This window comes from Delphinapterus leucas, chromosome 7 (assembly GCF_059928025.1).
Source record: "Delphinapterus leucas isolate spDelLeu-1000000601 "Yukka" chromosome 7, BTC_Dleu_Yukka2, whole genome shotgun sequence".
NCBI lineage: Eukaryota > Metazoa > Chordata > Mammalia > Artiodactyla > Monodontidae > Delphinapterus > Delphinapterus leucas.
The window spans coordinates 98,954,756-98,973,449 of NC_143135.1; the positions used below are offsets into that span (position 1 = coordinate 98,954,756).

Consider the following 18,694-nt stretch of genomic DNA (forward strand, 5'->3'; position numbering starts at 1 on the left):
CAGGATGTTCCTTATAAAAAGATCAAATCGCTATGTCGTACACTTGAAACTGATATTGTTAGTTAATTATACTTCAATAAGCAGTTTTTTAAAAAGATGTTCCTCTGCAGGCATGGGATGCCCCCTGCTCAGCTTTCCCAGCCATTGCACCGCCCCAGGCAGTGTTTCCTACTCATCCCCACAGTCCCGTTGAGCCCAGGGGTGAAGTGCTGATGACTTCTGGCCAAAGCAGTTAACATCTTCCTTGTCTTCCCTCTGCAGTTCTTACTCGATCTTAAATACATCACCTTCCAATGCACTCTCATTTGGGGATGGCATCCTGGAGAGGCGGCAGTATGAGGACCAGGGCCTGGGGGATACGACGTCCCTGACCGTCATCTGCCAGCCCACCCAGGTAAGGTTGACTGTCAGGGCCGCCTCCTCAACTCTGCTCAGGATTCATGAGCACCTTTTTACTAAGGATGAGACCTTGCCCTTGCTGCCCCCAAAGGGTTACCTATCTCTCAGGGCACAAGAGCCTAAAAGATATATAAAAATTTAAGGCTTTGGAAGAGTCAGATGGGTGGTGCTGACAATGACTGCCAGCATCTGGGTCTAGGCTGGTAAGGAAGGCTGCTCTGCAGAGAGGACGATATGTTATCTGTAAAGTAGTAACGCGGTTGAGCCTTGAACAACGCGGGGGTTAGGAATGCCGACCCTCCATGCTCCGTACAGAGGAACATCCACTTGCAACTTACAACTGGCCTTCCACCTACCCGGTTTGCTTCCTACATGTCCACGGGTCTGCATCCTCAGGTTCAACACACTGCAGATTTTCTTGTCATATTTACTTTTGGGGAAAAATCTGTGTATTAGTTGGACCTGCATGGTTCAAACCCAAGTTGTTCAAGGGTCAACTGTATCTAATCTATTTTACAGGCCATTGTGAAGATTAAAGGAGATAAGGATACGGTTCTTAGCACAGTTCCTGGCACATAGTGAACGCTCAGTGTATGTCCGATATATGCCAGAAAGGGTACAGAATGGAGGAGTTTGTAAAGTGTATGTACTGTATTGGCAAATGTGAAGCCAGTAGGAGCTGGCAGCCCTGAGGAAGCTGGGAACAGCTGACTCCATCAGAAAGGAGGAACATAGAAACATCTGTAAGGATCCACGCAGTAGTTACACAAACCAGAGCCGTTTGGACAAGCCTTTGACTAGACTTGCCGATTTCATCACCCAGAGGTAGCAACTACCCTCCCCGAACCACTTCTGGGAACACCGTCTTGCGTGCAGCGAGACCACAGAGCCTAACCTGCGATTAGAATGGGCAGAGCGGGACCTCCTGGCCGGAGTAGCCTTCGGACCACCACACGGTGGAGATGCGGCAGATGTATTTGTGGTAATAAAAGTCCTCGCTCCCTGAAGAAGTTGATGGAGCATCTCGTTAGGGGAAGAAGCTGTCCCGCTACATGGCCGTCTCTCCATCCTGGCTAGTTTTGCCTGTGAGCTGTAACTCAGGTGGTCTTCGTGTTTCAGTATTGGCCAGATACTAATCCTACCAGCAGCAGCAGCAGTAACAATAAAACCATTTTCATAGCCCTTCTTATTTTGCAAAGCACCTGCAGTGCTTCTCATCTGAGCCTCGAAATAACTTGTGAGGTCAGTACATGAGGCTTACCACCCCCATCTTATAGATAGGCCAACCTAAATCCGAGGCAGTTAAGGGGCTTATCCCACTCGAACATTAGTGAAACTTGTTCTAGTGCGCAGCTCACCTGACACCCAGCTAGCTCTGAGACGTGTCTATGTGTGTGTCCCCACTTATAGCCTTTCTTTCTCTGCAGCCTCTGAGGATCAGCGGCCAGCCTGGCCCTCAGAAGAGATGCCTCTTTGTGTGTCGGCACGGTGAGAGGATGGATGTTGTTTTTGGGAAGTACTGGCTATCCCAGTGCTTCGACGCCAAAGGTCAGTAATTGGTGGGCCTGTTCAGCATTGGCATACCTATCACGGCCTCTAGGGGGCAGAGTCAAGCTACTTTTATCTAGATGGAGTCATTTATGAAATGCCTGTCATCTGTTACATTGTAAGTCCTTCCGGATTGTCTGGAGTGTTAGGGGAGAGAGAAGTGTTCTTACCCCCATTCTATAAACTGGGACACCATGGACCAAAAGAGGCAGATGTCTTGCCCCACAGCCACATGGCAAAGTCAGAGGCAGAGACAGGTGTCTTGATTCCATGACCAGACCTCCCTCTAGTAAGTCACCCTGGCTCATTTTGGTTCCATTTTCATTTGGGTGGCATGTTTAAGATAGGGAGGCTTGCACCTCAGAGAATCCTACCTGCTTTAGAGTGTCTGGCGTTGTTACTTTCCCTTAAAAACTATCTCTTGTCACTTTCGTCAGCGGAATGGAAGCGTGGATTCCAGGACACAGTACTAAAGGAGGAGGTCAGCTTCAATATTTTCTAGAGAGCTCAGTTCAGTCTCTGTGGCCAAAAAGGAATGGAAGTGGAGGGGCTGGCAGGACCAGCAGTGGAAGCCCTAAGGAGATAGGAAACTCATGTCGCCTTGGCCTGACTTTTCTTTCCAGGTCGCTACGTACGCACTAACCTGAACATGCCTCATAGCTTACCTCAGCGGAGTGGCGGTTTCCGAGATTACGAGAAAGATGCTCCAATCACCGTTTTCGGATGTATGCAGGCAAGACTCGTGGGTAAGTGTCCTGGAGTGATCACACAGCCTTTCCTGGCTACTTCTTCCAAAGACTGGCTCCAGTGGGTATGCCAGAATGCTGCCTAGGGCTTTCCTACAAGTACTATATTTCGTCGATTCAAAAGGGATTTATTATGTAACCATTAGGTCCAGGGCACTGGGTTGGTTTGCCAAAGTGAACAAGGTGTGATCGCTATCAAGGGGCAGATGGTCCAGTGACGGGGCAAGGTCAGGCTTGGTGCGGCAGACAGGTCAGCTTCTAGCGCAAGGATGAGAAGGCAACCCAGGAGTGGCTGAAAATATAGAGGCCGACCAGTCTCCAAGATGCTCAGTTCTTTGCAGGTCTAGGTCCATACCTGCCACACAGAGCCAGCAGCAGCCTTGTGCTGTTCAATCATTTAACACACGTCAGTTGATCACTTACCTTGTGCAAGGCACCATGCTAGGTACTGGGGACCTAAGCGTGAGTCCCCACCCTCGGCGAAGCTTGTAAGTGGATAAATAATATAGAATATTCTTGTTACTCAAGAAGAGAACTATGTACAAAGTATCATGGGAGCACAAAAGACGACATAAGAGGAGAATAGAGTAGAAGTTAGTAGGAAGGTGGGACGGCATCTAAGTGGGAGGATCAACATCAAGTCATAGACATGAGAAGCAGTGTCCACAGTGCAGAGGAAACAAGCCGTCTTGTTTCTAGAGCATCAGCTGTGACCAGGGCGGGAGACAAGGCTGGCGGGATGGAGACAGACAAGTTCATGGAAGACTTTGACCGCCATGTTAAGGCATTTAGACTTTATCCATGAGAGAAAAACGGGCATTTTACTGCTTGTTAGGACCAGAGAGACAGAAAGAAAATAGACAAGAAGGATGTATCCCTTGGTCTTTCACAGAAACACTGGTCAGGAGAGTTGTTGAAAATGAGATTGAAACTGCTGGCGCTATGTGAGCGCCCACCTGGAAAGAGAGGGTTGCAGGGTCTGTCTGGCACCCTCTCCAACACTGAGAGTCAAGTTGAGGCTTCGTAAATCATCGGATGGAATCTTCTCTGGTTTCCTTCGCAGGTGAAGCCTTATTAGAGAGTAACACCATCATTGACCATGTCTACTGCTCCCCGTCCCTGCGCTGTGTCCAGACTGCGTACAACATCTTGAAAGGTGAGACTGGATAAAGGTCAGCTAGCCCATCCCTCCGTCTCCAGGCAACCTGACACAAATTATCCTACTCAGGGGACATTAGCCAGTTGAAAGCTTTGAATTTGAAATGTTTAGCAATGATTCTTTCTTTTGGAAGATGACTTTGCAAAAGTCCCCAAATCATACTCTGGCAGCAGAAGTGAGATCAAGAGAATATACAAATCATGTTTTTCTTGAAAATGTAAAGCTCTCTTCGATGAATTAGAGGCTTGTAAAATATTGTTCTCTGGCAGTAATTTAGAGCCTACAGAGCGTGATCCTTTTTTGTTTCGTTTTTTTCTTTGTTTCCTCCCACTCTGCTCTGTTTGCCTCTTTACAGCAGGGAACGGTGCTCCTAGGTGTCTGTAAATCTTAATCAATCACCCTTGTTTCTTTAGTTAATTGGAATGAGTTCAAACGTACCATTGTTGTTATAAAGATATTCAGCTTTTACCCTAAAATCCGTGGAAGCTTGTGTTACAGGAATCTCCATTCTCATTTCACTGGAAGGAAAATTAGAAGAAACAGGGTTGACTGTTTACTTATGCCAAACAAACAAGCCAGAAAAAGCTGAGTCAACAAGGAAATTACACTACGTTTGAGACTTCTGTTCGTTAACCTTAAGTAAGCCAGAATGCGTCTATGTATTCAAACGCATTATCTATCACATTTGCAAGGAAAAACTGGGCTAAATGCAATACAAAGAGTTAAACAGGGACAGTTCCCACTCTGAGGACAATTACACAATCACAAAACACAGGACTTGTGCACTGGCATTGGTAAATATTCAACACTGGATTTTCTAGTAGAGAAAATGAACAATCTCTGTGATACGCAAATATAATGTAAGCGATTGTAAAATAGTGGATGCTAAGAATTTCTGAAGTTTCTTGGTAAGAACATTTTGGAACTTACTTTAGAAAGAGGAATTATAGTAGTCACAGAACTGTAATAAATTATATGGATAATGACTTTTTCTTTAATCAGATAGCATTTAAAGCCAGCATACATCCTGGTGATGGGGCCAGAATAAACTCACGTGCTTATAACACAAAAATTAAAAACTCTTGTCCAAACCTGCATACTTTACTTCCTTAAGCTACATGTAGCATCTGCTAGGAAAGAGAATAGAAGGTTTATGAGCATTTTTGTAACAGTTTGGCCTCTAATTTACTTTTCCACTGAGAACGTAGTAATACTTCCTTCATCTTCATTTTATTTTCCCTCTAAGGTTTACAACAAGAAAATCACTTGAAGATCCGCGTAGAGCCTGGTTTATTTGAGTGGACAAAATGGGTTGCTGGGAACACACTACCTGCGTGGATACCTCCATCAGAGTTAGCTGCAGCCAACCTGAGTGTTGATACAACCTACAGGTAACCCTCTGAAAGCGCTGTTTCCTGAGGCCAATGTGGAAGTACTCTTCTCCACCAGGCCAGGCTAATTAAGGAGATGAAGGACCAGATGTAGCCCACAGCCAGTTGTCCATATTGGTGGAAGTCACGCTATGATTTAAAAAAAAAAAAAAAAAAAAACTGGAGAAAGCCAGCATTCCCTTGTATTGGGCATTGGTGTGGAGTATGTCTCCCGTCACATGCACTAGGGTTTTCTGACTCTACTACATTGATTTCAGTGAATAATAAAACCACTTCGCATGCCAGGAGCACACACCAGCTAATGATAAAGCAGTTCAGAAGCCTGTTGGGAAATAAGGGAAATGACGGTGTCTTGCCTTGGATTGTCGCTTTTGATTTTTCAAAGCATTTTTAATTATCTTCATTCATTATTGCTATAACCCCAGGATGGAGGCAAAGCCACTCTCATCTATGAGAGAGTTCTGTGGGCTGCCAAAAGTTATACACGTAGTGGACATATCTGACAATAATAATAACTAACCTTTATTGATTGTTTTCTGTGTGCCAAACACTGTGTAATCTGCTTTATAGTAGTCCTTTGCTTTTTCCATTAGACTATTATTAGAAAGAAGTGTTTGTAGATTGTAACATACTTACATTAACCGTCAAAAATCCACTCGGGCTTCTTACTGACGTGATAAAAAGAATGCTTTTTGTGTTCTTTTAGTAAGCAATGATATTTTTCTCTCTAACCCCTGTATTTGGTTTAAATATTTTTGTTAGTTGTTCCTGTTGTTAAGTGTTTAAAATATATCTGATTATCTTGTCAGTGTGCAATAAAGTTTTAGGTTGAGCGTTAAAAAAAAAAAAAAAAAAATCCACCCAGACATTTGTAAAATGTCTTGAAGAAGGACAGATATTCACAACCATTACGGTGGGGAACTAAATGCATTTCTTAAAACAGAGTTTGGAACAAGTGACCAATATAAGCAAAACTTTCTTCCTTGTGCTATCCCTTGACCTTTCATTTCAAATACCTACCCAAACCTCAAATGAACCAGTGTGAGTTTCTGGCTAAGGTAGGGGAGAATATCTTTTCTTCCATACTAAGTTTTGGCTCTGCAAATAAGACCTCAGATAACCCCATTAATTAATTAATGTGTGCTACTTCTTGCCTTAAAGGAATGAGCATTCCTCAAAAATAAGATTAAATCAATCAGTCAGATCCTCTACTGAAATAATTCACATTTTGTCCTATCTACTCTATGGCCACTGTTTTTCTGTTCCTTGGGAAGCAGCAATAAATGATTGTCCCCATGCCAACAGCCATCATCCCTCTGCCCTGGAAAGAGAACAAGTTACTGCCAACGTTGGTAAAATGACTTTCCTCACCTACCACCCAGCCCCACCCAGGCCAGCTAGCCTTCAGATTCCCCTTTAAGTGCATCCTGCAATTCTTCCCAAGCTATTTACAAAGGTCCCCAGAATCATTCTACCTGAGCCCTTCAATGCGCACACAGACACATACCCCACCAGTAGTATGAACAGAAGGATGAATGCCGGGAACCTGGGGGTCAGGACACGGTTCATATTCCAGATTTCCTTTTCCTCTACAAAGAATCAAAGTTCTGTTCAACCATTTTGTGTTGGGGCTTGGGGTGGTGGTGAGATTAAGCCTCTAATTCTATAAATCAGTCGTGAAATTCACCCATCAAGCATGTGAGAGGCACAGCCCCTAGAGTCAAATTCACTCTGAGATTAATTCTGTCAAGTGAGCAGGGCTTCTGAAGCAGGTAGTGGTGCCCAAATGATTGAAGAAACGTGGTGATGTGCAGAGGGGCAAGAACCGACAGGCAGGGTATTATAAGCCAAGTAAGCACTGCTCATAGATCCCTCCCTGTCGCCTTGAACAGGAGGGAGGAGCGGCTGGAAGGTGGATTTAGGCTGGTGACCAATATCCAAGCGTCAGCCACGGGCAACAAGACCCATCCTGGGGGCTGGGTGTAGAAAGCAGCCCCAGGGGAGCTAGGCGGGAAGGAGCAAGACAGAAAAAACAAAATACACACCAGCTGCATAAGGCTTCAGAACAGGACCCTGACTGGGGGAGAGGCAGGGAAAAGGGGATGGGGAGCCATGGATCTGGAGTATTAGAGAGACAACGAATCAGACTTTGGTGTGGGACTCAGGGCAGAAGCCTGCTCTATAGTCTGGACCAAAGTAGGCTGGGGAGAGGAGAGTATACACGGGAGAATACTATCCCAAGGGTACTACCTGTGTACCCAGAGCTCTGGGTGCCAGGTCTAGTTGGTGGTTGGAGGCCCACCTGAGTCCCAGAATAGTACAGGGGTCCTGTCAGAAGCAGGATGCTGCTGACAAGAGTGAGAAAGCTTTGACTGTCCCATCCCCTTCAGGGCTCGTTCAAACATGGAAGCCATTCATAGGCTCAACGTCAAGGCCAGAACTGAGGAGGAGGAACTGGATTCTGGCATCTACCAACTCTTCACTTCCGCAAATCTTGTACATTACAGTGTGGTTTCACCCCTGCCGTGACTCCCTGAACCAAAGAGGCCTTTTGTCACAGTGTGTATGTGTGTGTGTTGGGGGAGGGGTCCTGGGAAACCAGGTGATGTAAAGGGTAATGGAACTGGATGAGAAGTAGGGATGGGAAGAAAGGGTTTGCTCCAGAACAAGGAGGCACATCCCTAACGAGTGGGGAATTCATGTTTCTCCCTGTCACCCTGGGTGTTTAAGATCAGAAGGTTGTTTTCTAGGAGAAAGAGTATGCTTGCAGAGAGAATGTTATTTAGATGAAGGCAAGTTACCTTCAAATGGAACAGCATCCTTCCTCTCCAGACAGTAAACCCAAGTGCACAGAAGGGCAGCTTTGAGGAGGGCACTAGCAGAAGCCATCCAGGGTGAAGGATAACTTTATAGGTATTAATCTCAGACACAGGTTCAAATCCGGGCTCTAAGAGTTGCTAATGATGTAAGCAAAGGCAAGTCAGCTGTAGCCTTTCTAAGCCCTACTTTTGTCATCCATAAACCCAGAATTTGCAAAAGGGTTGCCAGGTGGGCTATGTTCAAAGAACGCAAGCAGGGCGCTTTGCGCAGAGCCTGACACACGGGAACCTCTCAGTAGATCTCAGCAGCAGCAGCAGCAATGTATTCTGATGCAGATGCCATGAGAATTCACTCTGAGAACTCGCTAGCACCTCCATGCACTAAATACCAACAGTGAAAGACAAAATAAGAAAATATGACACAGTTGTACTCGAAAACAAGGTAAACACCTCATAGACCAGAAAGCTAAATAGCAAAGGAAGGTGGAAGACAGAAGTGACTGGGATTGAAGACATTCAGGGTCACCAGGATCGGAGGGCCCTGCTTTGACCATCGTCTTATATGCGTTTGTACATCGTGTCATAATTATCATTTACATCATGAGCTTACTCACCCCAACCACACACAGAGAGCTCCTCAAACATAGAAATTGGGTTTTCTTCATCTTTATGTTCCCTGGACTTCTCCAACTGCCAGGTATGTGGTCTGTGTTCAAACTAAGAAAGAAAAGGAAAGGCTGGTGAAGCGTTATTAGCTCACAAGTCCAATGGACCTAATATCTCCTTTAAAAACCTATCCTTACAACTCCCCATTTCATTTTATGAGACCAGCATTACCCTGATACCAAAGCCGGATAAGAATACTACAAGAAAAGGGAACTACAGGCCAATATTCTCAACAGATATTAGCAAACCAAATTCAACAGCACATCAAAAGGATCATACACCATGATCAAGTGGGACTCATCAAGTGGGTTGCAAGGATGGTGCAACATACAAAAATCAATAAATGTGATACACCACATTAGTAGAAAAAAAGATGATAAAAATTATATGATCATCTCAGTAGATGCAGAAAAAGCATTTGACAATATACACCATCCTCTTCATGATAAAAATTGTTCAACAGATTGGGTATAGAAGGAACATATCTAAACATAATAAAGGCAATTTGTGGCAAGCCCACAGCTAACATCATACTCAATGGTGAAAGGTTGAAAGCTTTTCCTCTAAGATCAGGAACAAGACAAGCATGGCCACTCTCACCACTGCTATTCAACATAGTTCTGGAAGTTCTAGCCAGAGCAATTAGGCAAGATAAATAAATAAAAGGCATCCAAATTGGAAGAGAAGAAGTGAAACTCTCTGTGTTTGCAGATGACGTGATCTTATATATAGGAAATCCTAAAGCCTCAGAAAATCCTAGAACTGTCAGAACTAATCAACAAATTCAGCAAAGTTGCAGGATACAAAATCAACATACAGAAGTCAATTGTGCACAAAAATAAACTCAAAATGGATCAAAGACCTAAATGTAAGGCCAGACACTATAAAACTCTTAGAGAAGAACATAGGCAGAACACTCTTTGACGTAAATCACAGCAGGATCTTTTTTAAAATTTATTTTATTATTCTTGGCTGTGTTGGGTCTTCGTTGCTGCGTGCAGGCTTTCTCTAGTTGCGGCGAGTGGGGGCTACTCTTGGTTACGGTGCACGTGCTTCTCATTGCGGTGGCTTGTTGCAGAGCACGGGCTCTAGGCATACAGGCTTCAGTAGTTGCAAGATGCGGGCTCAGTAGTTGCAGCATGCAGGCTCAGTAGTTGTGGCGCATGGGCTTAGTTGCTCCGTGGCATGTGGGATCTTCCTGGACCAGGGCTCGAACCCATGTCCCCTGCATTGGCAGGCGGATTCTTAACCACTGCGCCACCAGGGAAGCCCGCATGTCTCCTTTTGAATTATGGTTTTCTCAGGGTATAGGCCCAGTAGTGGGATTGCTGGGTCATGTGGTAGTTCTATTGAGAAAAGGGATCCTTGTGCACTGTTGGTGGGAATGTAAACTGGTACAACCACTACGGAAACACTATGGAGGGTCCACAAAAAATTAAAAATAGAACTACCGTATGATCCAGCCATCCCACTTCTGGGGTATATCCAAAGGAAATGAAAACAAGGCCTCAGAGAGATATCTCCACATAATATCACTTATATGTGGAATCTAAAAAAGCCAAGCTCAGAGAAACAGACAGTAGAGTAGCATGGACACCCATGGGACCGTGGGGAGGGGGAAATAGGGAGAGACTAGTCAAAGGGCTACAAACCTACAGTTAAAAGCTGAATACATTCTGGGGATCTAATGTACAGCATTGTGATTATAGTTAACAATACTGTGTTACATTCTTGAAAGTTGCTGAGAGAGTAAAGCTTCAATGTTCTCACCACCAAAAAGAAAATGTGACATAATGGAGGTGTTAGCTAAGACTATGGTGGTCATCATTTTGCAATGTATAAATGTATCAAATCAATACATTGTATATACCCTTAAACTTACACCATGTTATGCATCAATGAAATCCCAATAAAACTGGAAAAAGATTAAGTAAAACTTACCCTTACTGCTTATCATGTGCAAGCCTACTAGAGGCTTGGGAAATCTCTGGTGATTTAAATAGATAAAGAGATCTAACCTCTGCTTGGCTTCCTCTTATTTATGTGACCTGGGACTGACTGTCAGTAAAATTAGTCAAACTGCTATGAGATATCCTGCAAGGGAAGCCTGAACTGAATGTTTCTTTTCAGCTGGTCACTTTGACACCATGCACACATGGCCTTTATTTCTGTACATTCTGCATATTAGGACCCCACTTCTACATAGTTGAAATACCCTTCCCTGTGCCTCCATCCTTTCTAGGGAAATGGATAAACAGGAATATGGGAACTTTAGAAAGGTCTTGAACTAAAACTTAGAGTAATGGCAATTGCTTTGTCTTGGGATCAAAATGTTTTCGATGCCTTTGTTCATTTTTCTCTTGCAGACCTCACATTCCAGTCGGCAAATTAGTGGTTTCAGAATCCTATGACACCTATATCAGTAGAAGTTTCCAAGTAACAAAGGAAATAATAAGTGAATGTAAAAGTAAAGGTAGGTATTATTTTGGACTCCATAGTTAAATCTGTGATCATTTTTCCACCATGGTTAACTGGCTGTTCAAGATGGTTCAACGTGCTTTGACAAACTTGCTTAGTAGGAAAGAAAAATATTTCCAGACTCTCTTATAGATACTTTGATGTTAAATTTGTACTATTCTCTTGAGTACCTTAAATGGTAGATATTCCGTGGAAATACATCAGACTTAGTTACTCTATGAAATAACAGAATTCTGCATTTCAGCTATGTATCTTCCACTCTCTGAAGGAGGTTCCCTATTACAGTTTCCAGAAATTCTTTACCATAACACTGTTTTGCCTGTAATTGGATCCAGGAGCATGGACACCTACACACAAACACACCGACACAGATACACCTACCGTCACTACTACCACCAACCGAGAGCAGTGTGCTATACGACTCAAGTCTGCCACTGAATTTTATAATCATTGAACTCAAATATTTAATGATGTGTAGGACTGCAATATTTGTAGTAAAAAGGGCAGGTTACAAGAGAGTCTGCACATTCCCATCCCCCACTAAAAGTTGAAATATTTATCTTCATAGAGCAAAGGCTGGATTTACATACACCAGAAAGTTAACAGTGGGTAGCCCTGGTCAACAGTATTGTGGATGGTTCCCGCCTTTCAGTTATCACTTGTAAGCCACTCACTTCACGACCACCCCTGTGGCACCACCCATCCCCACTGCAAAGAAACTCAGCATGTTCTATCAACCAGAAAGTCTCAAGTGCTCACAGCTCTACCGATGGCAACATCAAAAACTATAATATATTAGAAGTAATAGCAGAGAGCCCTGTAGACATAGAACAGTTTTGTACCTTGATTGAGGTGATGGTTCCCAAAAGCTCCACATGTGATAGACTTGGCTAAAGCTGGTGAAATCTGAATAGGCTATGTGGAGTATACCAGTGTTCATTTCCTAGTTTTGATAGTATACCTTAGGCAAGATGTTACTATCAGAGAGGCTGTGTGAAGGGTGCATGGGACCTACCTAGTGTGTGTGTTTGTATAGTATATATGCAAGATACATGTTGTATATATATGTATGTATATGTGTATATGTATATACATATTATATAGTATGTGTGTATAGTATATATAAAATATACACACGTATATTTAATATGTAAAGTATGTATTTGTTACCTCCTGTGAATCTAATTACTTTAAGATTAAAAGTAGGTTTGTTGTTGGGTTTTTCTGTTGTTTTTGTTTGTTTGTTTTTTGCTTTTAATGACATTAGGCTGCCTTAACAGTACAAAGCATTTTCAAAATCTTGCTTTTGGCCGAATTGTCTCCTTCTCGAAAATGTTTGCCTCACCCTGGAACACTTGGCTTCAGTACTTATTACAAGGTTTACATATGTCTTTATAGAAACAGTCTTTTCAGTCCTTGCTTTTTTGCCCCCAGGAAATAACATCCTGATTGTGGCCCACGCATCTTCCCTTGAAGCCTGTACCTGCCAACTTCAGGGCCTGTCACCTCAGAACTCCAAGGACTTTGTACAAATGGTCCGAAAGGTAATTCCTGCTTGCATTTCAGGGGCCTGTGGGGCCTTGGAGCTTCAGAATGGTTCAGTGCTGGCTGATAGCGAAGTTCTTTGGAGCTGGGAAGGTACATTTATTGGTTTATTCAACCAAGATGTATTGAATGGGGCTCTGTTTAAGGCGCTTTACCAGGCCTTGGGTAAGAGAAAAAGATGTGTTTGAGCTACTTCTAGCTTCTAAGAGCTAAAACTTAAGAAGTAGTAAGAATCATAAGCAAATTGTCTGGATTTCCCCGTGGGACCATGGAACGGATACGGAGGAGGTTTGTGGGCCAAAACACAGCATCTGACAGCTCAGCTGGAAGAGAGGTCCTGGCGGATAGGCCAAAGGAAGCAGTGATTCAAAATGATGAGGCTGAAAGGCAAACCTAGGAACAAGGCAGCGAGACAGAAAACCCACCAGGCTGACCAACACATCTGGATTCTTCCTTCTCATGCCTGTGGAAGAGGTTTTCCCGTCAGCCACCCTCCCACATACACTTCCCTCCAGGCTGAGTTATATGCTTCCTGTAACTATCCCCAGAGAACCTGGTTCAAACTCGACGGCAATTCTTTTCTCATTTTTTTAAAAACTTACTTACGTGTCTGTCCTTCCCATTAGTCTGTAAGCTGCTTGAGGGCAGAGATTTTTGTCTTGTTCATAAATGCAACTCTGGACACACACACAAATACGTTTTGAAATGCCATGCCTACTGAAGTTAGGAAGGGCACACAGCTTCAGCTCTGAATGTGTTAGATACACATGCCAAAAAATGGAAGAAAAAGCAGGATAAAACAAACTCTTAAAACTTGGTTCATCTTTCCCATTGTCCAAGTATAACTTCAGAAATGTTTGAGCTGCGTTTTCAGCTTGACTTGCAATTAGGAATGAACTCCTAGCACCTTAGCTTTATACATGAGTTCCTTTTTTTCCTCCCGTGCTGTATAGAAACCATGTATAAATAATTGCACTAGAAGCGCTCACCATTTAATGAATCCTTCCGAAGAATCCTCTTGCGTTGTAAATACTCTTCCTTCTAATTTATCAGTTCTATCCGTTTCATTTTCAATATTTTGGAGGGGATGCTTGCCTACAAAGCCCTGATTCATTCCTTTGAGTTTTCCTTCGTCTAGGTAAAAGTTAAAGCACTCAACCTGTTTTCTGTTTTCCCTTTCTTTACTATCTTACCTCAGATCCCCTACTTGGGGTTTTGTTCCTGTGAAGAATTAGGAGAAACTGGAATCTGGCAGCTGACAGACCCACCAATCCTCCCTCTTACCCATGGACCAACTGGGGGCTTCAACTGGAGAGAGACCCTGCTGCAAGAATAACCGCACGAGCGAACAAGAAGAAAAGACTTGAGGAAGGCTTTGGGAGAAGTGTCTTTTTGTGTACTTAGTTACAGTGGGAAAGTCTACACCACACCCTAAGTGGACAGCTCAGAATAATCTAGCACATTTCCTTTCAGGCTTTAATGTTCTTAGGATGAGACCGTGTCAAGGAGAGAAAGACTTGATTCAGGGGAAAAAAATGCATTCTCCCTGGACTCTTGCCTCGCTAACAAGGCTTTCAAGAATTGTCTTCCTATACAGGGGCACCTGCTACGGCAGGGGATGTTTCCTCCCTTCCACCTGTGCTGAGGAGCCTGGGTCCTCCCAAAGAGAGCTGCCAGCCCACTCTGAGGAAGGATGCAGGAGAATCCAGCTGGAGGGACACCAAGCTGCCAGTCCAGTGATGGGCTTTTCTTTTCTTTTTAACTCCATGTTCCAGTTAAAACCAAGCTGCAGAATTCTTCTAAGGTGATTAGAAAACATGCGGTTTCCCATCAATTTCTACCCTCAGTATGACCCACACACACACTAGTGCTGCTGGCTCAGGCCATCTGCCGGAGGACTCTAACCTTCACCCTGGTACCGCCACATCACATTTTCTCTAGAGAAAAGCTGACTACAGCTTTGTGCTACTGTCCTACCCCCTTGCTTCTATCTATCTGTGAAATGGGGAGACAGCATTTTTACTCTCCAAAAGCACTTTTGGATACTCAGGAGGAAGATAAGATAAACGTGTGAAGTATTCAATTGTAGGCGCAGCGAACTTGCCAGATATATCAAAGGAGTTACTCGCGTCACAGCTTAACGAGCCACAGGACTTCTGAATCACCGTGATTCTCTCGTCTTTGCCCCGAGAGTCTAGACCATGTTAACTGGTTAAGGATGTTGACATTTTCAGATGTATGTGAAATACATTCTTTGAGTCAGCAAGAAGCTCATTCTTGTGCAATATGGACGTCGTTACAAACCATACCAAGGGTCAGGTCATTGTACGCTTACAGTACATGTCAACCATAACAGAACACCCACAAATGCATCAGTTACATCCAGAGACGTATTATGAAGTCAGGGAACTAAACTTAAATGATGACAGTCACGACTGCACTGCTGCTTGTGCTGTCGTTTTCGTTTGTTTGTTTGTTTTGCTATGGTAATTTAAAAGAGGTAGGTAGGGCTACTTAAGGAAAGTTGGGAGAGCCACATCCTGTGGTATCTTGTCACACTTGCTTCCCGAATTAGGAGGGAGTTTATTTAAAAGAAAAACAAATGACAGTCAAGCGAAAACAGTTATCAATGTCTAGTTAATTGTGTGACTAGCTGACTGTTGACGGCAGCAGGCAATGGTCTGGCATGGTATAGTTCACTCTGTAGAATATATGTGCAAAATGAAATCTCAGCCATTTAAAGAGAACATTCATGTAAAACAAATCAGTATATATTGTAGCATTAAACAAGCTTCAAAACCCAAAGGAGAAAACATATGGGATATAAAAATAGATCTATGCTCCTATTTGAAACTAGAATTTGATGATCCTTGAAAAGAAGAGGAAGTGAAAGGATGCTGGCTATGTATGTTGATCTGCAAGAGGATTATTGTTGAGGTTTTTTTTTTAAGTCACTTAGAGAAATATGTCATGAATTTTATATTTTAAGAAATCTTGATTTCTTCCAGCATTGCACAAACACTGATCCAGCTTCTGGGTCTAGAAATGACTCTGTGCTGACATGATTGATTAATATAAAAGTTTTCATCTTAAACTGGGGGAAATAACTCATATTAAAGGTTTTAAGAGAAAAGTCACAGCATGGCCAATGCAGTGTCGCTGCCAGTCATTCTTTTATCTGTAATTAGGAGAATCCACTGTAATCAGATCTATAATGTTTATTAGATTCTCCACAAATTTTCATGGACTTTCAATGCTCAGAATAACGCTCGAACATCTCATATTCGATTTCCTTGAAAATTGTAGCAGTGTGTTCTGGACAGGGTCTGTACTTGTATAGAACAAAGTTCAGAACAGGTTATCCCTCTCTCCTTCTCCATGATCTTAAGCCTTTGATGACCTGATAGATTGGTTTAGCTGGGCTACGGTCCAGTGTCCTTAGTCCAATATGGACAGAGCCTTAGGCCATCATCTGTGTGAGCAAAGGAAGGCAAAGATCTGAAATAATCTTCTGAATAATTTAGGGTGGAAAACCTTGAGTCAAAGAGCTTATTCCTCTGCTTTATCCAGATTGTTGATCAAAATGGCCTGAATGATCTGAATTCTCATGAAATTCTCTTTTCACATTTACCTAATTAAAAAACTAAACTTGGACTCCAGTTGAGAAATTCTTTGGAAATTGTGTTGAATCTATGTGTAATAAAAGGAAGGGACAACTGTATTACGTGATTTCATATCCATTTAAAAATTCTAAATTGCTATTACAACTCGAAGTTCAGGCTGGTTTCTTTTGAACTGAGGCTGATGTTTGTTAAATGTTTTGGGGGGCTAGGAGAAAGAAGGAAGGTAGAAGGGAGGGAGGGGGGAAGGAAGCAAGGGAGAAAGGAAGGAAATGCCAGATTGGAAGAAGCAAATGGTTTCCTGTAGAGAGGAGATTTTTTTTTTTTTAATGTTGAAAGTTATCTGAAATAAACTGAGATAAAATTAACTAAAGGATTTAATCTGGGATTGAAAGTCCAAAACAGTCTGCTGCCTGCACAAGTGTGCCACATCAACCCGCTAATGGCTCAGTATTATTCACAGATAGACTTTGGTTTCAGTGATTTTAAAATGCCACGTCTATTCCTTTGTGGACTAGAATAATTGGCACATTTTAATGCACAAGCTGGGGGTTTCATTTTCCCAGGCTCCCACTCCATCACTGCAATGGTAGCTGGGAGCTTATTGCTTCACCCCAGCAAGGAGTTCAGAATACAGTGTTTTCCATTACATTTAGATTCATAGAATCTGAATGGCTGATTAAATGGCCATCTGATGGCTGAAAGAGGGGGGTATTTTTCACCCTGTATTGAAAGGCTTGGGGGAGTCTCTAGTTTTTATTTTAATTATACTTTAACCAAAGAATTCTTTTAAAGTAACCTTATATTTGAAAGACAATTTTGCAAAAAATGAAAATAATAAAAAATATCTTTTGGAGTGATGTCAGTTTGGTAAGTCATTGTTGATACTTTCTTGCATTTTAGGCTGCTGTGGTCATTTTCCTGTCAGTGGAATTTGGAATGCCTATAGATTGTCATTCAGTTGTGCTTAGCATTACCATAAATGTATCTTTTCCACTCAACTAGCTGTGTTCGTATTAAATCAAGTCTCTTATTTCAATTACCTAGTGTCACTGGGGACTGACTGAAGAACTGCAGAGAGGTTCCTATCTCGTTGCCTTTGTAGAAAGGCGTGCCTGGGTGGTAAGGGAGGTATTCCTCGTAACCTAGGCACTCTGCCGCTCCGGTGTCTAATTTGAAAGCAGTGATGAATTGCTCTTTTGAATTTACTCTAAGTCACGCGTGTGTTGGAATACAGATGAGCCTCCTTTAACTTTCGCAGGCACAGTCACAACTGGCCCGTCTGCACCAACTTCTCAGATAATGAGGCGCAGGGTTATTTGCATTTAAATTGTAGTCCTGCACACGTGTGAGAACTCAGAGACGCCAGTCTTGCTGCCTCGCCGTGAGGGATGAGATCGGGCGGAGGAGGGTAGGGAAAAGAGCGATTTAAGATCTATTTTAGGTTAATATTCACTTTACTAAGGTGATGGGGGGATATTTTGTTAGGTGATGGCAGATGCTTTTCATGTTTAAACATAGGATTCACTTTGGATTTGCTTCTCTTTCGTACCGCAACATACTGAATTTTCCTAGGGAAGTGACTAGCTGTAACAAATTCAAGGGAAGGGGGAAGAATCGCCTCTAAATGCAGAGGAAATCACTTGATTTTTAAATACATATACTATTTTGTTCAGTGTGTGTAAGCTTAAAATTACGATGAATAGTCAAAACTTAATATACCATCAGTTCTTACAAATGGTTTACACTGCACCATTTAGCTGCCATTACTCACACAGAAATCGGAATTTTTGCAGCTGCTCAACTATTCTTGGACTCTGTACAGGATACATATGTATGTATAATGGGAAATATGTACTGGTTCTTTCTTTGATTGCCACGCAAGATCGGGAACACCATCCTGAAGCATTTTGGTTACACATAGACCATTTTAAACCTGCTGTTTGGGGAGGTGTATTGGTTTCTTTCTCATTTATAAGGCTATTGTATCATTATTTTTCTATGTGATTCAGGCATATTTATTTGGTGAAAAGGGTTTGTAATTATAAAAGAGGAAACCACACCTAATTGTGTCGCCAAATTCCTTGTAAAGTACCTGTGGCATCTGTGCTTTTCCTGGCTGCGTGCTCTTCTCCATACAGCTCTGGCACCATTGTAATTAGTTCATTCCATTCCATGAGCAGCTCCATTTAAGTGGTTCCTAGATGATTTAATAAAGAGAAACTGTGTCCTCAGTCGATCCAGAGCGATCTCATATTACACTGAGTGGTCTCGACTCCTATCATGTCCTCAGACGTTGCTGTGGTCATTATTATTTCATAAA

General features: G+C 42.7%; 1 protein-coding gene across 3 annotated transcripts in view; it reads left to right on the plus strand.

The window, feature by feature from the left end:
• Positions 1-18,605, plus strand: part of UBASH3B (ubiquitin associated and SH3 domain containing B) — a 140,855-nt gene extending 122,250 nt beyond the window's left edge. For 2 of the 3 annotated variants that reach the window (XM_022560407.3, XM_022560408.3), the window contains exons 7-14: positions 262-394; positions 1,827-1,947; positions 2,571-2,693; positions 3,757-3,849; positions 5,099-5,243; positions 11,095-11,201; positions 12,641-12,750; positions 13,950-18,605. In XM_022560407.3, coding sequence (XP_022416115.1) covers positions 262-394; positions 1,827-1,947; positions 2,571-2,693; positions 3,757-3,849; positions 5,099-5,243; positions 11,095-11,201; positions 12,641-12,750; positions 13,950-14,087 — 970 coding nt within the window. In that variant the 3' untranslated portion in view covers positions 14,088-18,605. The other variant, XM_022560409.3, reaches the window with a different exon arrangement.
• The last annotated feature ends 89 nt before the right edge of the window (positions 18,606-18,694 follow it).